Source organism: Barbus barbus (assembly GCF_936440315.1).
Source record: "Barbus barbus genome assembly, chromosome: 29".
NCBI classification, from domain to species: Eukaryota; Metazoa; Chordata; class Actinopteri; order Cypriniformes; family Cyprinidae; genus Barbus; species Barbus barbus.
The window spans coordinates 25,722,358-25,734,381 of NC_136757.1; the positions used below are offsets into that span (position 1 = coordinate 25,722,358).

The 12,024-nt window shown below is 34.3% G+C and overlaps 1 protein-coding gene across 2 annotated transcripts in view; it reads right to left on the reverse strand.

Annotated features, from left to right (window-relative positions):
• The window catches only part of LOC306849046 (OTU domain-containing protein 5-A-like), a 36,974-nt gene that overhangs the window by 24,069 nt on the left and 881 nt on the right, over positions 1-12,024 (reverse strand). For both annotated transcript variants that reach the window (XM_079383899.1, XM_079383900.1), the window contains exon 2: positions 9,776-9,869. In XM_079383899.1, the coding sequence (XP_079240025.1) occupies positions 9,776-9,869 (94 nt within the window). The remainder of the gene's footprint in view (positions 1-9,775; positions 9,870-12,024) is intronic.

Sequence of the window (12,024 nt, forward strand, 5' to 3'; positions counted from 1 at the left end):
TTTTTGAATATTTATTCAAATACAAAACCTCTAGCAAACTTCACATCACAGCCAGACTGTTATAGACCAGGTGAAGAGGTCAGCCCACAAATAGTACTTGGGCGCTTTTATACCACTATATCGAAATTTGCCTGGAAAGAGGGAGTCTTTGATAAAATGTACATCCGGCACTGTTGCACTTCAAAAGAAATGTGCAAATCCAAGCCAAAAACAAACAAGTGCACTGTTTCTCGAACAAATATTCAACTTCCTTCAGTGTAGAATTACGATCCACCGCGTAACCCTAATCTTCAATGGACGACTGGGAAAACGGGCTCTCGTTACAGTACAAGTATCTGTACCTTTTGACCTGCTGACCTGCAGACAAGCATTCACATCGGACGGCTGAGCTATTGATGGCCAAAGTTTGGAATCTACATTGGTTAAACTGTTTTGAAGAGCCTAAATAGTGTTTGTTTAGCTGGCTGGGTCAGTTCACCCCACTCCTGAAAGTAAACAGCCAGTGTGTGTGTTGATAATGGTGTCAAATGCTTCCCCGTTCACTAAAGACCAGGTCGAGCTCTGGAAAAAGGGGCGGTGCTTTGGATAACCAGCAGAGCAGCACTGGAAAGGAGAGCGAATGCTGGGAGCTAGGGCAGGGATCTAACATATGACACCGTTTCCCACGTATCATAAAAGGAGAAGCGCATTCCCAACACGAAACCCTGCACAACAATTACTGCAGCACAGAATACCTGCAAAGTTTTCGTCAGGATGTGGTGATTCAGACTTAGTGATTCACAACAAAACTGTTTTTCAAATTAGGCCGTGGCTCTATGAAACCACACTAAAGCGGGGTATTACAACAGTTGTTGAACATGGTAGATTGGTGGATTCAACTCGTTTCAGCCAATCAAACAACTAATGTGTGAAACCACGAAACCTTTTGAAAGTTTTTCTTTGTAATAGCAAAACTGAAACCACATTGGCAGAATTCTCACGATCATACAGAAGACACAGGTGTTTGCGTAAGCATGTGTCCAAATTAGTGCTCATTTTCTGTAAAAAATGAAACATACCGATGATGCGGTGAAACGTGATGGGTCTGATCAGAAACTCTGTCAAAACAAAGTAGCCAGCGGACACTTATTATTTCCACTTATCCTCCTTTTCCCAACAATTGGGTTGATATTTACCTGTTGAATGTTTGGACGCAATCTGTTTCTCATAATCTTAAATGATCTCAAAACTTCTACTTGAATGCACAATATTAGTTTTGTAGACAAATTAGTTTTTTTAAGACCATATCATAGTACTGAGACTGCTCTCATTAGAGTTACAAACGACCTGCTTTTATCATCTGATCGTGGTTGTATCTCTCCATTAGTGCTACTGTATCTTAGCGCCACGTTTGACACTATCGACCACAACATTCTTTTAAACAGATTAGAAAATTGTGTTGGCATTAGAGGAAGTGCACTGGCATGGTTCAAATCGTAGTAGTACTTTTTGATAGCAATCTTTCCTTCGAAAAACATGTCTCTAGCATTTGTAAAATTGCATTTTTCCATCTTAAAAATATATCTAAATTACGACCTATGCTCTCAATGTCAAATGCAGAAACATTAATTCATGCGTTCATGACCTCGAGGCTAGATTATTGTAATTCTTTATTGGGTGGTTGCTCTGCACGTTTAATAAACAAACTCCAGCTGGTTCAAAATGCAGCAGCTAGAGTTCTTACTAGAACCAGGAAGTATGACCACATTAGCCCGGTTCTGTCAACATTTAACCTGTCTTACACATAATACACTATCACATTTCTATAATTCAAATGCGTTAAAGGATTGTTAGGCTGCATTAATTAGGTCAACCGGAACCGGAAACACTTCCCATAACACCCGATGTACTTGTTACATCTTTAGAAGAATGGCATCTACGCTAATATTAGTCTGTTTCTTTCTTATTCCGAGGTCACCGTAGCCACCCAGATCCAGACTGTATCCAGATCAGATGGTGGATCAGCACCTAGAGATGACCTCTACAGCCAGGACACCTAGATGAGCCCCAGAGACTGATCCCCAGTGAAGACCTTGTCTCCTAGACGGCCATCGGGACAAGACCACAGGAACCAGATGAGTCCTTTGCACAATCTGACTCTGCTTTAGCCTAGATTTAAACTGCTGATGTTGTCTGGCCAGAGGAGAATGACACTATTTTGACAAACTATTTCCCCGTCTAAATACTGTAAAGCTGATATAGAGCCACCCAGCTTTATATCAAGCTGATGTAAAGCTGCTTTGACACAATTTGCATTTTTAAAAGCACTATACAAATAATAGTGACTTGACTAGTGACTTGACAAATATAAATTATAGGCACATGTGCATTTCTTTTCTTTTTTTCTTCTGCTCTTCTATCCCAAAGTCGCTTTGGATATAAATGCATAAATGTGACCCTGGACAATAAAACCAGTCAAAGGGTCAATTTTTCGAAATTGAGATTCATACTTCATCTGAAAGCTGAATAAATAAGCTTTCCAACTATTTGAAAATCTGGAATCTGAGGGTGCAAAAAAAAAAAAAATCTAAATATTGAGAAAACTGCCTTTGAAAGTTGTCCAAATGAAGTCTTTAGCAATGGATATTACTAATCAAAAATTAAGTTTTAATATATTTATATAAAGAAATTTACTAAATATCTTCATGGAACATGATCTTTACTTAATATTCTAATGATTTTTGGCATAAAAGAAAAATCATTCATTTTGAACCAAACAATGTATTTTTGGCTATTGCTACAAATATACTTGTACGACTTGACTGGTTTTGTGGTCCAGGGTCACATATGTAAAACAAAATTTAGGCTTGATATTGAAAAAAGCAGTCCTGTGCAGCACTGTATGCACAATCCCTCAATACTGTTTAAAAGCTTCCCAGAATGAAGTTCACAAAGTTTTTCAAGAATGTCCAGTGGATAAAATATACGATGGATGGAATACAGTACTAATAAAGAACGAGACGGTTTGTCCAAACTTTCAACTGGCTTTCAACTATAACACCACCACAAATTACCATTGAATAGACCTCAGGATATAAACCTCTGTGAGATAAAATACCTTGGAAAATTATTTGCAAACCAATTTGCAAACATTGCATAAGCATTTGCACGCTAGCCTCCTTACTGCAAACTATGAATGTCAGGTTTGGCTGTGTTGAACAAAGGAAACTGAATTATTACAAAATCCAGAGTCATACAGGGTTGAAGGTGACATGCAGAAATCATGTTATTCTTCAGAATGTTATTCTCTTATTAGTGACGCTTTCTACACCGAGCTGTTTTCCACTTAACTATGAGTTGCAAAAAACTGTTGCTGTTTCAACATTCAAAAGTCTGGGGTGAGTAAGTTTTAGTTTTTTTATGCATTAAATCTATAAAAGTGACAAAGACATTTATAATGTTACAAAAGATTTTGATTTCAAATAAATTAAGTTCTTTGATATTTATATTCATCAAAGCATCCTAAAAAAGGAAGTATCATGATTTCCACCAAAATATGAAGCAGCACAACTGTTTTCAACATGAATAATAATGAGAAATGTTTCATGAGCAGCAAATCAGCATATTAGAATGATTTCTGAAGAATCACATGACAATGAAGACTGGAGGAATGATGCTGAAAATTCAGCTTTGCATCACAGGAATACATTTCATTTTAAAATATATGGAAATATAAAACAGCTGTTTTAAATTGTATTAATATTTAATAATATTACTGTTTTTACTGTATTTTGATCAAATAAATTCAGTCTTGGTAAGCAAGTGTTGTTAAAACTTATTTCGAACCATTTTAAGTACAATCTGTTGAGCGGTAATGTTGTTGTTAAGAAATGGGAGAACAGAATTATAATAGATATAATCATGGGAATTAAACGCTGCTCTCCTGACCTATCTTTTCATAATGTGAGAACCAAAACAGCAACAAAACAATGAGGTTGACCAGGAAAATAAGGGCAAAATCTAATAGCAGAGATCTGTTTTGTTGCTGCCTTGTTGACAGGACTGATTATGTGATGAGAACAATCTTAAATTCATAAACAACCTGTCAGCATACACCATTAAAGTCTAATAAGTAAACAGACAAATCATGGAAATAGGAGGCTTTTTTAAAATAAAAGCGTTCAAGCCGAGTTAAGGCTGCTCTGTGTTGACTCCAAATTCAGTGCGATAAACATAATTCTGAAAGCAGAACCAAGTCTCACCTCAGCTCCCATTATAAGGAGCAGTTTTGATACTGCTTTGGTTCTCTGTAAATGAAACACAGCATTAGTGCAGCCTTAAAAGGACAGATCACTCAAAAATGAAAAAAGAGTGGGCATAAAATGACCACGTAAATCTACATTTCAGAAGCAAGAACCTTTGACTAATGTCATAAGTCAACATGGTCTCCACAATAATCTAATACACATTCATATCTATTACATCAAATCAACAGCCTCACGTATGAAACTGTCCTACCCTGGGTTATCATGATCCCACTGACTGTGAGAACCTTATTACCACCGGGCCAGTTATATAACGTGTATTGTTTGACTGGAGTGATTGTTTGGAGATGGATAGTTTCACACCTGCGGTGCAAGAACTGTGGCACAGTGTCCCTGATGGGAACGCTTCATGTAGGTCAACACATCACATGCCCGTCTATCAAATCCTGTGTAAAACTCACATAAGGACTTCTGTATATTAATGAGAACAGGAACAAGATTAATGAACTGAATGTGTGTGTGTGTGTGTGTGTGTGTGTGTGTGCAAGAGAGAGAGAGGATAAGGAGACAGATGAGAAGAGCAAGAGAAGGAAACAGAGACATGAAAGAGAGAATGAAAAAGGAAATAGGGTAAGATGCCACTCAATGGTGGTTTCAGAGACAGTAGCTAGATATTTTAAGAGAAAATTCCAAGTAAATAAGTATATATTTTGATGTATGGCATCCACTAAAGTAACCAGGTGCATTATCAGTTTAAGAAAGTAAACTACAAAGAAATACAGGTCAAAAAGGGTCAAAGGAGAACACCCATAGTGGCTTGAGTGTAACATCACACTCTGAATGGTTAAAATGGTGTTGAAATATGTGTGCACTGTAGTGGACACCACTTCAAAAGGTTAACTTGTATTCAAGAAACAAAAACAAAAGTCAGAATTCGGGGTTTTAAAGCTGAATTACACAAGCTGAAACTGAAGTGTAATTGAACACTGGTTTCGTATTATGGTGTCAGACAGTACAGTGCCGAATACTTCAGATATGTTGATGGGCAGCGCCACCTGGAGGGAAGTTCTAGTAGCTGCTCTGAAACTCAACAGGCACATGTGCATTACTGTTATATAGATAGACCTAAGGTTGACCATTACTATTAGTTTAAATAACAAACCAAGAAAATATTCTGAAAGCAAGTTTGCAGTGGAATCAAGCAGAATAAGATCATGTATTAAAAAATTAAAAACTATGTTAATTTCATGTTGAGCTTAATGCAGCATGTGCAGTGAACTATTACTATTTTTTAAATATAGCACGTAAAGTAGCACATTATGCAATCATACAATCACTTTAAGCAATAGTTTTCTACACTGTTGTCCCTGTATCTCTACGTTTATCCAACAAGTGGCACCTAGGCAGTGTATCAGAAATAATAATAAAAAAACATATTTTAACCATTTAATACAATTTTGTGAAAAAAATTCTAAATAATGACTCAAGGAGGAGATGTAACAAAAAAATGTTTTCAACATTGATAATAAATGTTTCTTGAGCAGCAAATCAGCATAATAGAATGATTTCTGAAGGACCATGCAGACTGGAATAATTATGCTGAATTTGCATTACAGGAATAAATTACATTGTAAAATATATTCAAATAGAAATAATCATTTTAAAATTGTAATAGTATTTCACAATATTACAGTTTTTACTGTATTTTTTATCAAATGAATGCAGCTTTGGTGAGCATAAGAGACTTCTTTCAAAAATATTTAAAATACCTCACCGATCCCTTTAGAACAGAAGTGTTTATTTACAAGAAAAAATCAGATATCAAAACAGATTATATTATCATTAAATTTGTCACAATGGAAATTGAAGGTTAAGTTAAGCACATTGCATTGTGAGATATAGTATTGTTACGACACAGCATATTTTACCAAAAAGAAGTTGGTCTTTCTGGGCAGGGATTTTTGCTCACCGGCCACTGTGGCTAGTGGTTTTCCAAATTTACTAGCCACTCGGGCATTTTCACTGGCCACAATTTTGTTGTTGGGAAATTACGTTTTATATGACTTAATACTGCATACAAAAATGTATTTAAATTGATTTCCAGGTCATTTTTGACCTATTTAAAGGGTGTTTTTCCCTAACTGTATTAAATGCATGCATCATCTTTCATATCAAATTCTTACATTTTATTAATAATTTCACTTAATATAATAAGATAATATAGGGCTGTTACCAATCATATGAAATCAGTATCTATAAAATCGATCTTTCCACCCCAGAAGAAACATTCACATGCATTTACAATGTAGCTGAAATATAGCACAAATAATTTTACACTGCATGTGAAATTATAACAGCATAAATAATGTTGTGAGCTCGGTGTTTTAAAATCACTGACTCAAATGATTCAAAATTCAAAAACGTGAATCATTCATTAACAAAACACCGCAGCAAATGATATGAGAATTATTTCTGAAGGATCATGTGACACTGAAGACTGGAGTAATGATGCTGAAAATTCAGCTTTGATCACAGATGCATTTTAAATTACATTTTAAAATAGAAAATACTTATTTTAATGGTTATATTTCACAATATTGCTGTTTTTACTGTATTTTTGCTCAAATAAGTGCAGCCTTGCTGAGCATGAGGCTTATTTAAAAAAATATTACAAAATCTTACTAACCCCAAACTTGGTTTATTTATGTAATATTTATTATAAATAGGCTAGTTTGCGCAAGTAAATTTATTTAAACTGGTTGTTAAAAGTTCAAATGGATTGTGTTCTGTAGTTGTCGTTAATAAATCTGTCAGAAAAACAACAGCAGCCTGGCAGCCTTTTATAAAAGATAAGCATGGTTTTATTACAGTAACCACAGTTTACCACAGTATTTGTAGTAAAACTGCAGTAACCACAAATTTACCATGGTAATAATAATAATACATTTTAGTATTTATGTAACACCATGTTTATTTTTAATGAGGTACCCTCAAAGATGCACCTTTGTAACTTATCTACCCTTAAAGCATGCATACTTGTATGGTACTAATATGCTCCCTTTTAGGGGTATAGGTGTATATTTGAGGTTACTGCCCCAGTAAAGGGCTAAAATACCATTTTAGTATATTTTATTTCTGACAGTGCAAACAAAAAAAGGCCTATGAAAGGTAAAAAAAACAAAAAAAACATGGCTTTAAAATCTAATATTAAGTGAGTATAATTACTGATTATATTCTTTTAATAATTTAAAAGATCAGTTTAGTTTAGAGGTATCGGTATCAATATCGATGATACTGGGCTTGAAAATATCGGTATCGGATCAAAAATAAAATAAGAGGTATCGCCCATCCCGACGGCTTGCTTGCTCAACACAGCCCAGCGTTAGAGTATGCCATAATTCCAGCCAATCAGAGACGAGGCTGCTAAATACTTATTGGCTGCCTTGACAACCAATCACAACATTCCTTGCATTTCCGACAACAGCGGAAGATGAAAAATACAGTGCATGCATAATTATTATGCAAGTTGATATTCAGATCATATTTTTTTCCAAGCACATTTGACCAATTCCAAACAACATCAGTCTTAATAACTACTATTAATCTTGTATTTAATCATTTATAACTGATATATAATTATTCATGAAGGCTGGAAGTGAAAAATGTCTTATAATTAGGCGTGCATAATTATTAAGTAGGTTTTCTTTTGCAGATAAAATGAGCCAAAAAAGAGATTTAACTCAGACTGAAAGTCAAAAATTATTAAATGCCCATTAGAAATATTAAAAACTAATGCAATACAGAAATTGCAAAGTTAATGCATGACCATTGGACAGCAAAATGCTCAGTGGGACAGCAGGGTCAGAAAAAACATGTGGAGAAGAAAAGATGCACGTCAACTGCAAAAGAATTAAGAATTAATGTGAAGAATTAGGTGTGAAATCACGCAAGATTAATAGTAGGTATTAAGACTGATGTTGTTTGGAATTGGTAAAATGTGCTTGGAAAAAATATGATCAGAATATCAATTTGCATAATAATTATTGCTGTCATCAGTAATAAATGTTGTGATTGGTTGTCAAGGCCGCCAATCAAAATTTAGCAGCCTCGTCTCTGATTGGCTGGAATTATTATGGCATACTCTAACGTTGGGCTGTGTTGAGCAAGCAAGCCGTCTGCATTTAGAGAGCACTAAGGGCGGGCATCAAGGGAGCAAGCTAGTGAAACGTTGCACGCGCAAAAGAGAAGTTCTGCACACATCCAAAAACGTATTTTAAATGTAAAATTGATTTTAGCGCGCTCAAAATACTTTCTTCTTTGCGAGACGAACATTTTCTCCACAAAATTCAGATCGCGCTTGTGCAAAATGCACTTTTGCGCACTCAAAATATGACGCAGAATTGTGGCAGAGATCTAACCCCATATTTCTGAGCGCATACACCAGAAGCGCGCGCACTAAAACCCTGTCAAACAGCGCCTGATTACTGAACTAAGTTATCTTTTGCGCTAATACTGTCAAAACACACAAGGTTTACATATAGACTCAGTTGGTTATGTCTAAAATGAAAGTAAACAGTTAAGACAAAAATACGTGCCTGTATATTAGATGCGTGCAGGTCTTAAAGGGACAGAACTAAACATGCTGTCGACTGTCATTAAAGGGATAGTTCACCCTAAAATTTTATTTCTGTCATTATGTACTCACTCACATGTTGTCCCAAACCTGTATTCATTTCTTTCTTGTGCTGAACACGAAAGAAGATATTTTGAAGAATGTGGGTAACCAAAACCAGTTGCTGGTCCACATTGAATTCGATAGTAGGAAAAAATCATATGGAAGTCACTGTGGAGCAGCAACTGTTTGGTTTTCCACGTTCTTCAAAATAGCATTTATGTTCAACAGAAGAAAGAAATTCACTCAGATTTAAAACAACTTTTGAGTAAATGATGGTAGAAAAATAAAACACTATGAGAGAATTGACAGATGACCGAATTTTTATTTTTGGGAGAACTATTCCTTTAATGTTAAAAAAAATACAAAATGCAAAGAGAAAAATCACTCACTATTCTTGACTGAAAAACTTTAATACAGTTGCTTTAGGAATCAGTCTATATAGTTTTTTATTTTTATATTTGTTAATTCAATTTCATTGAATGCTCCTGCTAAATACACCTATTGCACCTGAAAATAAACTGTTTGTTTTATTTCTATATTATCTGTATTTGTAATGTGTATCTTTTTTCTTATTTTAAGATCAAATAATGACAAAGATTTTTATCTTTGCCCACTTTGGCCTAAATATCTGCCTTTCTTCTTTTTTTTTGTTACCTTGAAAGCTTTGTCTTTATAATAGGGAAATTAGTTTGGCTGTAATGCTCAGACAACTTGCAAAATAGTAAAACTAAAATCGTAAATCGTGATATGATATTTTTTCCATATCGCCCACCCCTATGGTCAATAGATGAATTAGATAACATCTACTAAATCTTTTGACTTCAAGTGAACATCAGGTGGTTAATAATGTACCCACCAACAGCTCTGAAGAGGCAGGCACCATCTTCCTTCATTTTTTTGATGACAAATCCTTTCTTTTCCTGGAGTGCTTTTTCAAACCAGTGTTCCTGCTGTAACAGAGGCAGAATTTCAGAAAAGACACAGTGGGAGTTTATTTTAATGTGCTCGATAAACAGACAGACTTCTTAATGAGAAAGTTATTGCTGGTAACATTTATTTTGCGCATCTAAAGTTGTCAAGAGCATCACAAAGAGGCTCACATTTTTATGCACCAGCAGCATCAAAACTCCAATAGACAAACAAGGTCGTGTTTATTTACCAAACTTGGTTGATCACAATTGATCAGGAATTGGACTACATGAATTGCAGATGATACCAATTATGTCAATCATTATACATGATTTATAAACAATGATCAATGTGTGCACAAAGATAGGTCTGAATATGAGAAACAGGGGTTGCGTTTCTCAAAAGATTGTAGAAATAATTACACCAATGTCTGTACGATCTACTTAGGCTTATGATGCTTTTGGAAAACGCAGCCCATTTCAGTCTGTGGTCCTGAAACCCAGAAGACAATTAGCATTGTCATTGCACAAACACTAAAATACCACTGGTTTTTGGAATAGCGTTTTAGATTTCTTAGTAAAATAAGGTCTGTGGTTTGCAACTTTTTAGCAGCTTAAAATTTAAAGCAAACAGCAGGTTCAAAACAATTATTTGAAGCATGTTTGCTTATAATTTGTATTGTATCACAAAACTCTTCAAGTAATATTGACCACAGATATAATTCTATTCAAAAATGAAAACCCATTCTAAATATTTCATTGGGAATCTAAGATGAATTATCCATACAAATTGATGTTATGACTAAACAGGCCTAATGTCTCATTATCTGTCCCTCTCTGTCTAACAAGAAATGTTTTATTGAAATTGCAAGAATGATGTAATAGACTTAGAAATAACTGTTAAAAATGTTAGAAAACCCAAGTCATGTTTCAGACAGTATATCATTTCACAGCCAATGTGTCTATAAACTTATGAGTATATTTTAAGATTTTATGAATTTCAAGATTAATCTGAAGTATAAACCTTCAATTAAAGTTAAAGCATTAAAGTCAACATGAAAAATTTGCAACCCATTGTACTTTCAATATTATTATTTTAAGGCATTTAATATATTTTTATATCTAAGACATCTAAGATAATTTTTCATTGATGTTTTAATTTATACAGTTCTGTTGTGCAACATCTTATGTGACCAAAACGTAAAAATGCTACGTTTTTAAATTAATTGTTATATTTTCCTTTGATTACATCTTAGAATATCAATTAAATTGTTAAAGTTTTATCCTTTCATTTCATTAGACAGAATAAAATGGACAAAAATAAATAAATGTAATGGAAAACACGGATTGTAGAGCAAAATAAGTTTAAAATAAGTAAATAAAATAAGTGGAGTTTTAATTGTGAACAAACAAGTTATGCTTTCATTCCTTCTCAAGGTCTAACTAGCATGTGGAAAGCATTTCCTTCCCCATTAAAGGTAAATGAATATCGTGACAAATATTGATACCATATGATATGGAAAAAAATATTGAGGTGATATTTTATGCCATATCACCCAGCCTTAGTCACTATATGATGAGAAATTAAATATGCACAGTTTTGATTTCATTCGACTTAGAATGAAGAATGACCCTCTCTTCTAAAAAAAATGCATTTACTCAGCCAAACATGTATCATTTTAAAAACACTTGTTTCCTACCCAGACAAACCTCTGCATCCATAATACCATGCATGCTGAGTGCAGTCTAATGGGAAACATGTATTGCATCTTTATATTGAGACACAAAGCAATTAATGCAAGGCACAGCATATAAAACTGCCATAAGTCTTTCAGAATTTATCATGTTATCTGATGTTACTTACATTATGCATCTTCACTTATGCAATCAATATCTGCTTCAGTTGTTTATCAGTCTGTCTATCTATGTATTGTTTTTCTATCTGATTATCTCTCTATCCATCCACATTTAATCTATTGATCCATCATTTCATTACCTGTACATCTATCTATCTATCTATCTAGGCTATCTATCATTCTGTAATCTATCATACATCCATTCATTGTTCTATCTGTCTATCCTTCTGTCTGTCTGTCCCTTTTGTCTATCAATCAATCAATCAATCAATCAATCTGTCTGTCCATCCATCAAACTATCTATTGTTTTGTTTTTATTTCTTTCTATCTATCCTAGTATA